Raw genomic sequence first — 18,501 nt, 5'->3', positions numbered from 1 at the left:
ATGATTTCCAAAAATATTAAATTTTATATAATTCAGAAAATAAGTTTTTTGACGACGACTAATCCAGAATCATGTTCAGGTGATAATCAGAATTGAATTTTTAAAATGATTTTTTTTACAGAATATTATTGATTTTATAATTCTTTCACTCATTAATAATTCTAATTAACTCACCATTAATTTAAAAAATTAGTAAAATTGTTTTTTGTGGGATTAAAAAATTTTTATGTAATTTTCTTATTTTCATAACAATTTAAAAAAATTACTATTTGCTTTTAAGATTGTTTGAAGTGTTTGGGTAGTAATCGGATGTGAATTCTTGGCTTAAATATCAATATTTTTTCAAATTTATAATATTGATTACGTTCGTTGCACTGCTTAAAATCTAATAATTTAGGTTCAATTTGGTTAATGGTACAAAACAAAATCCTTCACAAAATTAAAAGAAAACAGCTGTTTAAATAATTTTATGTACAATTTATTAAGATACACTGTTATAAAAATAATTTTTCTCTTATTTAACTGAATGTAGAATAAGGAAATATATTTCTTTTTATTTTATTAAATTTAAAAATATTTCATTTCGAATTTGGCACAACACACCCCATTTAATAAAAATTTTGGTTTGGTTACAGAAAAAAAATTTATAATAGGATTTAACTAAAGAATTTTAATTATTTACAGATAACTAATTTTAAATTTTTTGCACATAATTTAAAATTCCTTTTAATACTGATGTTAAACATTAATCAGTTGATCTGATCCTAATTTCCAATGCATATCTAACTTTTTTTTCTACTATCCCTGATCAGAGAATTTAGTATGAATTTGATAATAATTTTCCTAAAAATTATGTTTCGTTTTATAAATATTGTTTCAAAATAATTACTTCTATTTAGGACTAAGTAATTCATACTTAAATGGATAAATATATGAATATTATTATTCTCTTTATCACATGAAAAAAATAAATTCAATTAAAAAATTTTCTTTTATATGCTAAAAAGGAAAAATGAGCACTAAAGCTATAATTCTCAATTCTATAGTAATATTAACTATTAATTTGACTAGACTACACAACACAATGAAACAAACTAATAATAATAATGCACTGAGTTCTGCAGATTAAAATGGAAGTTTTCATAAGTGTGAAAATATGTGTGGAGCAAAATTACTATGTACAATTATAACTAACTTGTGCTAAAAGCATTACCCATTTTTACATAGTGCTAAAAGCATTACCCATTTTTACATAGTGCTAAAAGCATCACCAATTTTTACATACAGGTGAGTACTTGCATAAACATCAAGCCCAAACTATTCCATCAAAGTTATATTAAATGCATTATCAATTTAAAGTAATAAAAAAATGAAGTTAAAAAAATTTCAAAAACAATAAGACCATTCCAAAAAAAAAAATTTCTTTTGTTTTCAAAAATAAAAAAGTTATTATATTTACAATAAAAGGTTAGCTTCAGATCTCAAAAATTTTATTACAGACTAGAATCACCGAGTGAATAAAAAAAGTGTCCTTTAACTGTTACATGAAAAAAATAATAAAAGAAATAAGAAATAAATAAGAACGCTACCAAATGAATGCACATAATAAAAAGTTAAATTTGTGATTTCTACAAATAAAGTTGAAAAACCGCAAATAATGTAACATAAATAGACTTCTTATTGCAATATACAGAGCCGAAACACAGAACTGTATTTATCTTGATACCCTGCCCTTTTAGTCAATCCATTGTAACCAATAATTTTTTGTTTTGTGCATCTCAGTGATTTTCTTTCAGTGTTTCGACACTATTGAAGGTGCTTCATTATAACAAAATGGTTATGTGTATGTTAGTATGACATTATTTGTACTTTATTAACAATGTCTTAACTTTGTTAGTTACTTCATATACGAAATAACATCATTTAAAGTAATCAATAATTTTAATTGAAAATATTTATGTATGTAAATGCACACTCAAACATTGGCAAAAAAAGTTATATCTTATGAGGACACAATCCATTCATTAAGCAACATCACTAATGCTAACTTAGGGGGGAAAGGGTTTATTACCTAAACAGTTATGGCAGAAAATTATGAATCAATTTTGACCCAATTATTTTTTATTAATATGTCTGATAAAAATTGTAATATGTCCAGCATAATTTTAAATAAATAAATAGTTTTAAACTTAAATAAATTGTTTAAAATATGCTATTGAGATAACTAAAAGAAACATTACAATAATTATTGTCATCTAAATTTTAAAAAACGAATACAGTAAAATCATCTTTTATATCACTAATAGCATGACAACAACAGAAAATCAACAATGTGAGAAGCTTTCGCTTATCTCACAAATATATTTTGCCTTAAAAGAAAAAAAATATTTTGCAACTTATTGGAGTTAGCAAAGGAATCGTACACTCTTAGAATAAACATCTTTAGAAATATTACTTCTCATAGGACAGAATTAAGAAATTATTTATAACAAACAAGACAAAATATACTAATTTACTTTACACTTACAATTCTAAAAGTTGAAAATTTAACATTAATTAATGATTAAAACATATAATTGTTTTTTCAGTTATAAAACAGAAAAAAAACAGTATTTACAAAGCATAATTATTTTAATCCTATTGTTACGTATTACAAAAAAGATTGCACAAATTAAAGAAATTCGTTATATGAATATATCTATTTAAAATACAGTTATACACAGTGCAGGTTAAAAGTACATACACAGAGAACACACTAAAATAACCTCTAAGTAAATAAAGATACAGTATATGCCTACGAAAACAACCAAGCTCTAACATATGAAATTGATTTTAGCGACAACTATCAAGTAGATTTAGAGCTTTCATTCCTATCTTATAAATGGAAAGAGATACAATTGAGTTAGCTATGAAGTTCAAGGTCAATATTGTTTTATTATTAAAGATATTTTATGATAATTAATGCTTAGAATTGAACATAATAAGATATACATTTTTAGATAGGTTTCAGAACTGTAACATCACAAGATGCAAAAAAAAGGAGAATCTGACTTTTTTAGATCAAAAAAATTCCAGAAGATTTTTATCTTTACTTTTTTCACAAAATAAAAATTTTTTTTCCAAACGAATGACCGAGTAAATTAGACATTTTCATGTCTTATTTCCATACTAATTTCGACTTAACCTAAGATCTAATTTTTTTATGTATCTCAAGACCATTAATTAGATATGAAAGCTAACTCCCATTCTACTCTCTAGGAGGCGCTAGTGTCATTTTCAAATATGAGCACAAGATTCATAACTGTAGCTTTATTTTTTGGAATGTCATCATACTGACTTTACTTTGTATCCTGCATAAGTTGCAGCTAAAATTATGTGTCAAACACATATATAGTTGCACCTACGTATTTTAGTTGTACTATTTTACCATAACTGTAAGTTAACAATTAAAACAAGAAACAAATTTTAATTTTCTAAAAAACTAAAAAAAGAGTATAAAAATAAAACTTCTTACAACACTAACTTTAAAATAAATGCTCAATGCAAAGCCCTTTGATGGGGGAGAGATTCTCTAAATAATACCAAGTCGATATTAAGTTTCTACTTAATAATGACAGACAATAAGAGACTTGAAGCAATAAAAGAAAGAAATTTATCTTGAAAAATAATTGAAAAAAGTGAAATAACCGTATGTTAAAGTGACCAGAATTAAACATGATATTAATATCAGTACAAAGATAACAACCATGATGACGTCAGAGTAGAGGAAACACCAACTATTGAAATTGTTTTTTGGTATAGGTTTGTAGAAAGCGTGTATTTTCAACTTTTGAGATGGATGGTTCTGAAAGTAAAATATTTCATCATTGAATTCTTAATTTATACACTATAAACATTATTAAATAAGTAGAGCAACATTTGGTAGGTAAGTATATATTCTTACAATATATGTATTTTATTACAATCTTAATCATATTTGCACTGTTTAATGTTTATGTAATCAGAATGTTAATGTTCGTAACAAGTTCAATAAGGTGTTGACCCGCCTCTAGCCTGGATACAAGCTGCCACAAGTTCCCGGATGGTCTCTTGCGGTATTTCCTGCCAAATTCGATCCAATTGTTGAATGAGGTCAGTAACATTTCGTGCCAGATGCAATCGCCTTCCCATCATATCCCAGAAATGCTTGATGGGAGAGAGATCTGGTGATCTGGCAGGCAAGGAAGAGTTTGACATGCTTGCAGACAGCTCATAGCAACACATGCCTTATGTGGTCTGGCATTGTCCTGCTGAAAAAACAGCACAGGGCGGTGCAAAAGGAACGGTAGCAAAACAGGTCTTAGGATGTTGTCGACGTACTGCTGTGCAGTAAGTGTACCTCTAATGACGACCAAAGGGGTCTGGCTGTCAAAGGAAATGGCACCCCAGACCATAATGCCTTGTTGAGGGCCGGTGTGGCCTGCAATAGTGAAGGCAGGATCTTCCCTCTGCCCTGTGCGTCTCCAAACACGTCTTCGATGATCGTCAGGACACAGTTGGAAGCGGGATTCGTCGGGAAATATGAGCGGGGGGGGGGAATATGAATTTTAAACTTTACTAATTAAATATAAATTTTAACCTTTACTAATTATACAAATTGTAGTGCGTCTACCACTACAAAAATACAATTCTAATTCACTAGTATATAAGACATATTAGCTCGATTCTATGGTGGGGTACCTTTTCATAGATAACTACTACTCCCCCATTGGTGACTTTCGGACATGGTGTGAAAACGCCTACCTTGACAGAAACTCCCACTTCGATTTCAACTACTTCGATGAATGGTCCATTGAACAGTTGACTTGCTACATGTGATTGTGATCTTATTCACTTCCTCGGACTGTTTCTACTCAGTCTCCATCACACACAGCGTCGGCCTGCATACACTCGACTGCTAATGGCAATACAGGAGCTACCATGACCGTGAACTTCATACAGCCCTCAAAATCAGCATTAAAAAGTATGGTGATTTTAACACAGAGTTCCCGTTTTCTCACAAAATAGCAATAAATCAACTAGTGATATCCGTTCATCAAATTCTATCACAGATAAAATTCGAATGGGGGAGTACGGTAGCGTAACTACCATTACAATTATTAAAAATAAATTCACAAGTATATAAGACATAATAACTCGTTCTATGTTGGGGTACCTTTTCATAGATGAAGGTTGACATTGTCGATAACTACTATCCCCACACAAATTACTCAAAGGCAGTTCCAAAACAAGCCATTAAGTGGGGCTCACAAGAGATTATTATGCAGTGCTTTGGAGAAATTAATCAAATAATCTACTGTTTAGGAAAAATTTTAAAAAAAATTTGATCTTGTGTTTCAATACATAATTTTTCCCTATTGTTGTTAAACAATGGACTTAATGGAGAAAAAATATACCCTAATACATCAGAGAACATTCCTTATCAATTAAAGACTCTGTTTAGTGGTCTTTATAAGAATAATCTAAATTCAGGGGTAGTGGTTAGCTGCAAAATAGCTTACTAAAAATCTAATTATTCAGCAAAATTATTTTAATAAATAATTCGAGAATTTTCATTACAAAGCATGTCTTGTAAATAGATTTCTGATACCTTTGTTTGAAAGATAACTTTCTCAAACTCATAAAGATGTTACTTAAACATGTTCTGCTACAAATTTATCCTTAGCCATTAAAGAATGTACCCTTGCTAGTTGAAGAATATGTCAAGAAACACTATAAACCACTCACATTTCAGGTTCGGTACTAAAATAGTATATTTTTATTCCACAAGAAATTATGACTTTAATAGCAAATTATAGCCTTGTAAATAGCTTGCTGATCTCTATATGTTTTAAAGTTTCAAATTCATAAATATATCACTTTAGCAGGTTTTTCCACTACGCTTTTATATGCATTTTATGTTCCAAAAATCATAAAATTACAAGTCAAAGATAAAATTTATCCTTAATCATTAAAGAATGTACCCTTACTAGTTGAAGAATATGTTAAGTAACATTTTAAAAATCCCTGAATGTGATTCATTCAGGGATTATAGTTGGCTATAAAAATAGCATCTCTTTGTTATGCTAAAAATTCAGAAGATTTTAAAGGCAAAACACGTCTTGTTAATGGTTTCACGATATCTCTATTTGTTGTAAAGTTTACTTTCATTATGCTTTTTGTTTCAAAAATTACAAAAAATAACAATGAAAATTTATTCTTACATCAAGTTTGGCCATTCCATTTGTAGTAATCAGCCCACAATCAAACAGTTCTACTTTTTCCAGTTTCTTCATGCAAAGTAGATAATCAATGCACTGGTCTGTCAAAAATGGTAGGTTGTCAAGTGCAAGCATAGTCAAAGATGATATAGCACAAGCTCCTTGACTGAGATGATTGACACCTTCATCTGTAATCAACTTACAGCTAGAAAGGGACTAAAAAAATTAACAAATATTAATTGTTTGAATAAAATATTGGATATTATTTTAAAAATGTAGTAAAATGGCAATTTTCATGACAGAAACAAAACTTAAAATTGAATGAAAATTATCGAATAGCAATTGTTTGAAGCCTTCCTTCTGATTCAAAAATTATTGAATCAATTTCTAACTTATATCATAGTCATCTTTTATAGACTATAAAAAATTTACTTAGAAGCTATTAAAAATAATTTCACTAATAGTAATTCTCAGAAATTTTAAATTCATTTGTTAGAAGTTCTGTATTTAATGATCTGTACAAGAAGTTCTGTACTAAAACTAATTTTTGTTTTAATTTTTCATTTTTAAAGTGCCCTCTTTTCTTTCATAAACTGCTATGTTTACAGTGCAGTAGCCTCTACACTGTTTACGTAATTAATTACCAATTTTAAGTCATTAGTTTGAGCTGCGGTGGCTCAGGAGATAGTGTATGCCTCTCAGTATATAGATCTAGGTTTGAATCCCAGCAGAGGCTAGTTGATACGTATTCTGCTCCTGGCTTGCACACAGTGCTGACATAAAATATCTTCAGTGGTAGACGGATTGTGAGTTGGAGTCCTCCTGCTATTGGGCAAAACGTGGGAGGTTTATATGATTTTCCTCTTTATGTAACGCAAATGCGGGTTAGTTCTATCAAGAAGTCCTCTTTGAAGGCAATTTTATTCCAGTGCTTGATCCAGAAACTCCCTTGTCATCTGGGTTTGAAATTACAAGACTACTGAGTTGAACATTGATTGTCATAAACTCAGAATCGGATGGGGAGTTCAATGCTGGTTATAAATAAATCCATCGGTTTTCTTATACTACCACAAACTCGTTAATTTATTATCATTCAATTAGTATTTCACCTAAATTTTGAATGCTTTTTTCCAACTTAGTAAGGATATGTGTGATGTAAATAAAAAATCGTAAAAGGAATAACAATAAAATTTACAGAAGATAAACTTAAAGATAAGTCATTAATTTAAATTATTCACAGAAAATAAGCATGGACATACCAGTACTTGTAATCTTGGACAACCAGTAGCAAGACAATTCAGAGTTTTATCAGTTATCTATGCATAGAGAAACCAATTTAGTTTTCTTTTCATTATGTAAAAGAAATTCTAATAATGAAAGTAAATGAGATTATGAATGACACTTAATAAAAATATGTATTAAGGATTTTAACATTTTTAAAAAAAAAATTTAAAACACACTTTAACAGTATGATGACTTTAAGTTGAGCAGCAAAAGAAATGTGTTTAGATAATATTTTAAAAATTTCAAAAAGTTCTTTACATGTACAAAAGTTTTTCAAATAATATTTAATGAATTTCAAACAGCAGTAAATTGTAAAATATTCCTCTTGTAAAAGATTTCTTTAGAATAGCACAATCATGAAAAAAAAATTTTTTCAAGGAAAGTAATCAACTTATGTTCTAAAAAAATTGAAGTAACAGCCAAAGAGTTAGCCCAGAAACTGAGAAAGAAGGGAAATTTTAAGAATCATATTTTTCAAATCAGCACTTATTTAATGATGTATGGAATCAGTACTCATATGAGTGTAAAACAAAAACTAATTTTGAATATGTAAGAAGTATGAAACAGCCATGAGACTCAATAAAAGATATACACGCCAATTTACAAAAATAAAATATATATGACAGTTCAACACTAAAAAGACGGCTGGGGTCATTTTGGACCCTCTCGTTTTTTGTAGCCTTGTTACTCAAAAAATAATTAACTTAAAGTATTGAGTATTTCTAACTTGACATAATTTTATCCAATTTAAGTGCCTATTTAATTATTTACAAGTTAGCTTCATTATAAGATTAATGTTCTTATAATAAGTTATAAGAACATACACATAGAATCTTATAGCTAGAATAATGCGAGGAGAAATTATTTTGGTAGGTACCCAATAAATCCAGGTAGGTTTGGGTATAAGGTACCCTTTAGTAGAAATGAGGAACAGCTATGAACTAAACTACTCCAGTTTCATTAAAAAAACATGACTATTTCAACTTATCTTCATTTATAATCCATAGAGAAAAGGAAACTGAATTATGTAAGAAAATAATGTGTAAGTATAGTTGAAAAGTCAGCAATAATCTTTTTTCGTTAATCAAATCACAGACTTTTCATGACCAAGTGTCTAATATATTTCTTATTAAATTATGATTATATTTTTATATTTTAGACGTCTAATTGATCTACACACAAACAATCTGATAAGGGCAAGATTGGCCTTCAAACTTACAGCACTGTTCAATTCTTTTTACTGTTAGAAAAGTAAAATAAAAAAACGTAAAACTAGAGCAATAAAAAAATAGTATGGCTCTAGTATATCTAGTATATTAAAGCAAGTTTTGATTGTGGAAAACATATTAACTTGATGATGGTTAATCCCAAGAGATTAAAATATAGTGGCATAAACTTTTCAAAAAGTTTTAATTAATAGAATATGGAAAGTAAAGATGTTCCATAAAACTTACCAAAACACAATCTTCCAAATCCATTTTTTCAAGAAAGGGGCAATTCTGAAAAGGGGTAAAAAATAAACTTTTAGAAAAACATATTTTATAAAAAAAATAAAGAATTGCATTTCAATTAATAAGTTGTAACCATACAGCTGCAAGAGCCTCAAATCCATCATCTGTGAATTTAGAACAGCGAGCAACTTCCAGTATCCTAAAGAAAAAAACATATAAAATTAGGCTAAATAATTTTAACTAAGCAACAAATTCTATAATATTTTTAAATAACACACACATTTCTTCTGATCAGAATAATACTTTAATAAGATATAGATTTTTAAACAAGAAAGATCTTAATCTACCTCTCTTTAGGATAGGAATGACATACAGAAATTGTATAATAAATTCTAAAGTTAGCCTTGAACTGTTAATCTAAAACTGATTTCTGGGTAAGATTTGGCTGCTTTAACAAAACAGTGTTTCAATATGTGAGTGAATAGAACACTAAACTGTTAGCTAGTTATTTAAGAAAAAAATGTGCTACACAGAAATATGCCAGTTGTCAAAAAACTGTTTAATCTGCTTGTAAATGTCTTAGGTTATTTAAAAAGTTCAGGTCTTTCCAGATTGCCAACACGCCATATTTTTTAATCAGCATACGATATGTAAGCACACGTAAAATATAAAATAGCTAAATGCAACTAAGGGATTTAAAAACAAAACCTAAAAAGATTTATATTTTATTTGTAGATTAGCTCTTTCTAACAGACGAGATTTTTTTAAATTATCTTTTTCACATAATAAAAGTTTCACTTCACATATAAATTATATTTAACTAGTTAGTAAATGTAATCTTTATTTATAAAAGAAATTTCAACTGTGCAATAAAATATGTCTTTTTGAAACTGAAATGAAAATATGTAAGATTTTAGTAACATCCGGCATTACGATTATTTATGCAGTCAATTCTGTTTAAAGAGATCACACAACTTAAGAAAGAGAGAAAAAAGTATATAGTATGTAAGAAAGTATGACACTCTTATTTTGGGGCTTCAGTTATCAATACATAGATTGCACATGATGAACTTGATCTAAATAAAAATTTTCATTCTACAAAAATATCCTAAAAATTAATTATATTGAAAATTTCCTAGATTAAGATCAAAAGATGAACTAACTTCCTAAAATATGACAAAAAGATGTAAAGCTTGAGAGCATAACACCCGCATAAAAGAAACCACGGCATTACATACATGTATATTAATTCAGAATTAGAAAAATATTAAGTATCTCAATGAATTAATTCTTTAAAAATTATTTGTTTTGTCTTAATTTTCTTTTTTCAGTAATTTTATTCAACTGCAAAATTGTGCATACTTCTTAGAATCTATAAAAAAAAAATTAGATATTTCATTATGCAAATAATTCACATTCACACACGAAAATACAAGTACTCTTACTTCAAATTCTTGCAACGTTTTGCCAGTGCAAACAAAGATGAATCTGTCAGGTTTCTGCAGTTTTCTAAGCATAAATGTTGCAGAAGAATACAGTTATTACTTATACAAGTCACAGTTTCATCTGTTATATCCTATAAAAAATAACTTTACTGCATTTAAATAAAAGTATAAATATGACCTTAGTTGCTTGCAATTTATGTACTTTATTCAAGATATGTAAACCTGCATAAATATGAGGAATGCAATAAGAGAGTAAAACAATATTCGAACTTACCATAAACCCCAAGTTGATGACTTTTATATATGGGCAGAGAAAGGCCAAATTTTGAAGAGCTGCATCTGAAATCTAGCAAACAAATATTTAGAATAATCAATGTGTCATGATAAAAATATCAAACGTACACTGACTAATGACATTTAATGAAATTCAATTTACTAAAATGCGATAAAATTTGAAAGGAATTCAACAATAAACCTCCTAACAAAAAATAATTACAAATTAAATAGTCCATAATCTAATTCCAAACAAATTTGTTTCCAAATTATATTTCAAAAATTTTAACTCTTTCTTTAAATTATAAATCTTAAAATAAGAGAAGTATTAAGTAAAATATTAATATAATTAATCATAAAAGAAATTAAAAAATTTAATAACATGACTGCATAAAATGCCCTTTTTAATAACATTTAAAACTTTCATTAAAAATACAACTTAACATGCAATTTACTTTTAATAATTTTGAATTTATCTATGTAACAAAATAACTACAGCATAAGAAGACAAATTTTGATAAATTAAGAATTTTGAGTACCACATTTTAAATAATCTGTGAAGCCCCATTTGAGAATTTCAGAAGATCAGTTTTGAGAAAAAAATGTTTACATAATTTGTTTTCTTCAGTTAAATTTGTTCCCATTGAGAGACTTAGCAAATTCAAACAATGTTTACATAGAGACATTTCATTTAAATAATTGTAATACTTTAGACAATTAAATATTCATTCAATTCAAGAAGCAGATCTGAAACAAACTGAAGATAGGCTACTTACAAAAAGGTTTCCAGTATTTCATACAAATGAACTTTCAAACAATTAAAGTAGTAGATATGAAATTAAAAAAAAAAAAAACATTTACTTCAGAAGAGAAACTAACAAGCATTTGCATTGCATAGAGAGTATCAATTTTATGATCTATTAAGCGAAATCTATATCAAGCTATGAATTAATAAACAAAGGCTCTAATGAGACATTCTATATATTACACACATAAATAGATAGACATTTTGTACTTACTACAGAGCAGCCCTTGCACATGAAAGTCTCCAAAATTCGACAACCTTGAGCTAAAGCAGCAACTCCATCATCAGTAATTTTGTCATTCCAGGAAATGTTGATGTATTCAAGATTACCACAGTACTTGCTGTAAACATTACAGCAATTAAGCAACAATAAAAAAAATTACTAGAAGTACACTATCTAGAGTAACAATGAGTCTTATATTCCAACCAAACAAGATAATTTAAGAAAACCCAGCAGGGTTGTTTGATTTCTAAATTAATTAATCTTCCCTGGTATACAGATGACATACTAATTCATACATTAAATTTTTATAGTCTATGATAGAAAGTCAAACAAAGGGCTTTGTGTAATACAGTGAAAACTCCAGGAAAGATCACCTCTGTGTAGCGACCACCTTCCATTACTTTCCAATTGTTAAACTTTCAATAAACATATATTATGTATGTAACCTAGTATATCCATTTCAAAATTAAATAAATATAAAAAAGGCTCACAATATATTCACCAATAAATAAATTAGTCTCATTTTGAACTCCGATTGGGTAGGATTTAAAATATTTCTGTTCACTGGAGATTTCAAGAACATTACCTTTAAATTAAAAGAAAAAAAAAACCCTCACCTAATGGCCTTCAAAGATTTGTCAGTAAACTGACAAGATCCAATATCTAATTTAACTAAAGATGAACACGAGATTACAAGCTTTTCACATGATCTGCAAGAGAAGAAAATAAATCTTAAACAAAATAATAGCAAAGAAAAAAGTTCTAAAAATATTATGTAAAATGTCTTATGTTAAAAAAATAATAATAATTTTTTTTAAAAAATAAAATAAATAATTATGAAATAAAAGAATCGATTTGAAATTAAAATATTCCAAATTTTACCTACTGTTTTTAATGTCATTACCAACTTTAATGAAAAAATTTTTATTCTTTTAAAATTTCCCAAATTATAGAAATAGTTAAAAATTTCAACATTTAATTTAAATAGCAGTTTATAAATTGAATCATGTTACTAAACTTACTTATCAGTAAGGTTCTTGCAGCCATACAAATCCAATTTGGTGATATTGTTTGTCACATTAAGATAGGCTCTAAATAAAAATATTATTTATTAGGAAATTAAGCCTATTTATGTTAAGACAAATTTATGAAATAAGAGAAAAATAAAAATATGAAGCAAAATATATATTTTTATTAAAAAAATTAGGAGCATACATTCTCTTTGATTCTTTGCACTATCATCACTCTTATTAACAAAACATAAAATTTAAAAAAAAAATTGAATTAGGATGGATAAAAATTTTCTAGTTTACAAAAAAAGAAATAAATGAAAATAATAATAAAAAGACTTTATCTATCAACCTTAAAATTCAATACCATGCAAGAGTGGGTTGCTCTTATTCACAACATTCTTATATAACGAAAATGAACTGCTCAGTGTTCAGAAAAGAGATTTTTCTATAAATTTGAAAAAGTAAGTAAATTATTAAAGGGTTATATTTTTTGATATTTGAGTTAAATTCTTTAATTTCTAAAAGAATTTGAAACAGAATAGGGTTAAGACCAGTGGCGTAGCTACCAAGGGGCTAGGCGGGGCAGTGCCCCGGGGCCCTCAAGCTCAGGGGGCCCTCGAATCCTTACCAGAAATCTCGATCGAACTGAACTTTTNTGTAAGGATGGGTTGCTTTTACTCACAACATTTTTATATAACGAAAATAAACTGTTCAGTGTTCAGAAAAGAGATTTTTCTACAAATTTGAAAAAGTAAGTTGATTATTAAAGGGTTATATTTTTTGATATTTGAGTTAAATTCTTTAATTTCTAAAAGAATTTGAAACAGATTAGGGTTAAGATATTAGCAAAAAAAGGTAATTAAGTAAAATCATATTATTAATAAAATTTTACAACAATATGAGCTAATTCTCATTATTAAGCTAGTTAATAGCAATATTAATCATATGTACCAGACATTAATCTCTATATCTATAAAATCTGATGTTTTTCTACATTTTCTAATAGATAAATATGTGCATTTGACATCATGAGAATAAGTACACTAATGACATGATGCTCTTCCCCTAAATTTTCATCTGTTTTTTTTTCTCTCCTTTTTTGAGTGCTTCTTCATTATTTTACATATTATTTGCATTCAATATGTATATATATATATGTATCGATAGATATAAGATAAGTTTTTAACTGCTTTAGAGTTCTTGAGCCACACGAAATTGAGATCAGAAAAAAATCTTAACACCTGCGTTTATAACATACTTAGCTTAAAAATCATGTTATAGCTTTTCTAGTCCATTTAAAAACAGGTTTGAAAATTTTAGTTGCATTTATTGAAATTTTAAAAAGTATAAAAGGCAAAGAAGCTAGTTGCTGTCGGCTTTTAGTTCTTTTTATCTCATTTTATTATGTAAGAAAACTAATTCTTGAATTTTTTTAGTTTTTAAATATCTTCACACAACTTAGCATACTTTTCATAAAATCATATAAAAATAATCATGTTTGAGAAAAAAAAATTTCTCTCTGTCAAAACATTTAAAAAGGTTTGTAACAAAATAATAAAAAAGATGCTTGAAAGATACGCATCATTGGCATGGATTACGGAGGTTATACATCTCCCACAATAATGAAAAATCTCCTCTATATGAGACAAATAAAAAAAAATTCTTGATTCATTCCAGATTTCAATTCAGCTAATTTTAAAAATCAAACTAAAAAATTTAAAATTGAATCCTTTTGCAGATTGAAAAACTTTTTCAAACATGAAATTTTAAGAACAATTATAACTGGGTGTTTTATTTTTAGTCTTTCTCAAAAATTAAACGCCAGAGACACCCATGTAAAATACATAATATTTATTGTAAAATAATTAGCGAAGAGAAAATTCACAGTATATGAATTAATCAACTTTATCAATTGACCTGTGATGTTTGAATTCATGCGGGCTATAAACAGTGCAAATAACATGGCAATAAAGTAACCCAAATAACTTGGATGTTGATTAGTGACATTGTCAAGTTCAGTTTGTTAACTTTTGCAAGAGAAATAAGACAATTTTCAAAAGGAAGAAAGAAAAAAATATAAAATTAAAGGAGAGTGAAAGATTTCAGATCTCCAACATCCTGAGAGTCATAAAGGCATTATTACTAAAAGAAAAATGTCTCGGGAAATTTGTAATAAAATTTCTGCTCTAAGAGATTCAGAAATGGTATTCAGTAAACTCTTATTTTAACATAATATATTGTAATAGTGTCTACAACATTTAAAAAGAAAGCAAACAAATTTTCACTAAAAGATTACAATAAAGATATATTTACCACACACTGTTCAAAATGTATGAATCAAAATCTATTAATTACAGTATTTACATTAAAAATTTAGTACTAATAGAATTTTATAAAATAATATATTACTGAATATCTTCATCAGTCACATTTGGATTTTTCCTCAAACTGAAATCACTTAAAGTTCCAGTACCAGTCCTTTCAAAATTCTCTATGTGATCAGTCTATGAAAAACAAGTTTCTGATTAGCTTAAATTAATCATCTTACATACATGTATGCATGCAAACAAAAATAAACTTAAAATAAATTATTCTAGTTTTCATAAATTGCATATTAATATAATTGGCATAAGATTGACAAATACTTTTTATAACAATTAAATATTGCAATTATACTTTAAAGTTAGATGAAACATTTTCCTTACACTATTGGTGCACAAAGATTTAAATCTAAATATAAGAATTTAAAAAAAATATTTACAAATAATGGACTGTTTCAACAATGTAGTATCCAATGAAAACAACTTGAATAGCATCTTTTTAAAAGGCTGAGTAATTTAACTCTTATTTATTATATTATGCTTTAACCAAAAATAGTAAGATAAAATTAATTTGGAAGGCTTACAATTAAAGTTCATTTGTAAGCTTACCGAACATTTATGAAATTGACTTTTACAAATTGTGATTTAAACAACAAGAAAAAAAGAAACTACACTAAAAAAAAAAAAAAAAAAAAAAAAAAAAAAAAAAAAAAAAAAANAAAAAAAAAAAAGCATTTCAAAAACTAACAAATCTAAAATATATGACAAACCAATAGCAAAATTTTTCATAGCCTAAAAACATGAATAAAAAAATGCGAATATAAAAAATAACTAGAATATAATAAACCTGCATATAATTCATATCTACTTAGTATTCAATATTCCTGTGTTTGCTTTATTTTTCTGCATGATATCAGTAATTGTATGGTGATCATTGTAAATAAAAGAAATTTTAAATAAGCACAAATCAAAACATAATAAAACACAATCCAAATAATTTTTCCTTTTTTTTTTTACTTTAGATTTATGGCAATTCAATGCTATTTTTGGACTTATTTCTTTTATTCATTTTTCCTTATCTCTTTAAGAGATGATTTTCTTTTGAAACCTAAATTTTTGCATTCTTGGTATAGAGATGAAATTGGGGGTTCTTTCGATACAAAATGCTTGTTTACATTTAAAACAAATTTAAGGAAGAAATTTAATTTTTTTTTTAATATTACAAGCTCTGTCATGTAAAAAATTTCTTTTATAAATTTCAAAAAATTCTGGTTACTTGAGCTTTTTTGGTTAGTTAAATTTCAGATAGTCAGGCTTTTACTATGTTTCTCTTAATCAAGAAATGAAGAATTAAACTAAATTTTTTAGAGTAAATTTTTAAAATAAAAATGAAAAAAATTTAAATGTCTAGACAACAATACACTATAAAAGAAAGTGCAAATAAATTTAATAATGAATTTATAATCATTGTGTAAAGTATAAAGTGGTTTAAAAATAGAAATATTTTTTTAGCCTTATCATCAAAAAGTGGATATCCATATACAGTTTCTGGAACAACATATTCTTTACGATATTTGTTGCAGACATTCCATTTACAATTTATATACATAGTTTATGGCATAAAAATACAATAATAGAATTATTTGGCAAACTTCTTTTTCTTTAAAAAAAAAGGGAAAAAAAATAACAAATATAAAAACTCAAAAAATTTACAGTATTTTTACAAAATAAAATCTCTTAAAATTACAAGGAAAATATGCTTGACTTTACTAACTTCAAACTCGTTTTTTTTTTTTTTTTATGCAAATAAAAACACACATTCCGCAATAATTTTTCACAATTTTCTTACAATTAAAATTTTTTTTATAGCTTTGCATGCGTAAGTACCAATGGTGCATCAGCAAAATAGGTATTGTTGGGATGATAAGATAAAGTCTACTACAGTTAATAATTGTATAAAAAGATAATATCAAAAGTTAAGCAATTGGTGAGCCTACGATTTCATTAATAAGATTCCAATTAACACTTATTTTTAAATAGCTCTACGGATATTTGTCATCAACAAAATAATCAACTTTACAAACAATAAATAACCACACAAACATTTTTTAAAGAAAAATTTTTGATTTACCCTAGAAACAAATGGACATCTTATAAAAGATGAAAAGTCAAGTTTTGAAAAGACCCTGAAAATAAAAGGAAATAATTAGGATATAATAAAAAAGAATACAGGCAGAAAAAAAATCAAGTAGGCATAAACTGAATATACCAATTCAAAATAGTTTCGATAATATCAAAATTTCATAACATGTAATAAAAAATATTTCTAAGACCTACAACAAATTGCTAAAGCTTTCAAGATGCATTAGCTCTACTTCTGACTTCATGCTCTATAATAATTTCCATTACAATTTGATATTAAAAAATTACAATTAACACTAAATGATTTGAAATGAAAAACAGATAAATCATGATATCTTAACTCACTAGTTGTTAAAAAAAAATTATTTTTTACAGCAATTACAATTGTTTAAATAATTCAGAGGTTAGTCCACTAGCTTTGTGTAACAGAGTTTGCACATTAAAACTAAACTTTCCTATTAACAACCTCAAAAAAATATTGACATTTAAACTGTAATAAAATATCAACAGTATTTTCAGAAATAGTCCCAGACTCAATTTGAACAAAATATTTCAAATATTAGGTAGTTGTTTTGAAGGATCTCTTATATGGATCGGCAGTTTAGAGCTGATTTAATGGCAATAAAAGAGACACTTGCGGCATTGATTCCAGCAACCAGTCTGCGGATATTTGGGTCTTGACGGATAACCGTACTGCCATTCAGCATCTGAGCAGCTGGACTAGAGTGGGTGGCAGAACTTGTGTCGTAATTCTAAAAGATCTCAGGGTGCTTTCGGCACAACAAAGGATATATATACAGTGGATTCCCTCACACATGGGCCTTCACGGCAAATGAAACTGCTGACACTCTTGCAAAAAACCAGGCTTCTGGCTCATCAACTTCAGATATCGAGCTAGCCTTTTCTGAAATAAACTCTAAAATTAAGATTGCAAATCATAAAATATGGAGGACTCCTCCGTCCCTCTTCTGGCATTCTGGGAAACTTCCTGCAATAATGCCCTCAAGATCGGGAGGGATAGAGCTATCCAGAGCACCATCAGCGGGCTCATGAGTAGACATATATTTTATTTTATAACCGTCGTTGAACAGCCGACCCAATTTCATGGGTTTACGACTACTAATGTTCAACTCCGTAGCCTTGTAATTTTGAACCAATCCAGAAGACAAGGAAACTCCTGGATCAGTACCCCCAGAGGTATTGATTTGTTGTGGGAACATGGAGGACTTTGAGACTCGACAGATTTAACGTGCATCAGTCACCATTTACTACACGGGGAGTCTTCGGCCGGCGAGGATCGAACCC

General features: G+C 27.6%; 1 protein-coding gene across 1 annotated transcript in view; it reads right to left on the bottom strand.

Annotated features, from left to right (window-relative positions):
- Positions 1-284: 284 nt before the first annotated feature.
- Positions 285-18,501, bottom strand: part of LOC107439390 (F-box/LRR-repeat protein 20) — a gene marked incomplete in the record, with an annotated part of 19,333 nt that continues 1,116 nt past the window's right edge. The window contains 12 exon segments of the mRNA XM_043043557.2: positions 285-3,844; positions 6,243-6,455; positions 7,499-7,555; positions 8,978-9,022; positions 9,113-9,173; positions 10,420-10,550; positions 10,694-10,765; positions 11,712-11,838; positions 12,338-12,430; positions 12,743-12,811; positions 15,143-15,237; positions 17,186-17,240. Coding sequence (XP_042899491.1) covers positions 3,653-3,844; positions 6,243-6,455; positions 7,499-7,555; positions 8,978-9,022; positions 9,113-9,173; positions 10,420-10,550; positions 10,694-10,765; positions 11,712-11,838; positions 12,338-12,430; positions 12,743-12,811; positions 15,143-15,237; positions 17,186-17,240 — 1,210 coding nt within the window.

The sequence above is a fragment of the Parasteatoda tepidariorum genome, chromosome 8 (assembly GCF_043381705.1).
Source record: "Parasteatoda tepidariorum isolate YZ-2023 chromosome 8, CAS_Ptep_4.0, whole genome shotgun sequence".
Lineage (NCBI taxonomy): Eukaryota > Metazoa > Arthropoda > Arachnida > Araneae > Theridiidae > Parasteatoda > Parasteatoda tepidariorum.
This window is presented reverse-complemented; position numbering and strand designations above follow the sequence as displayed.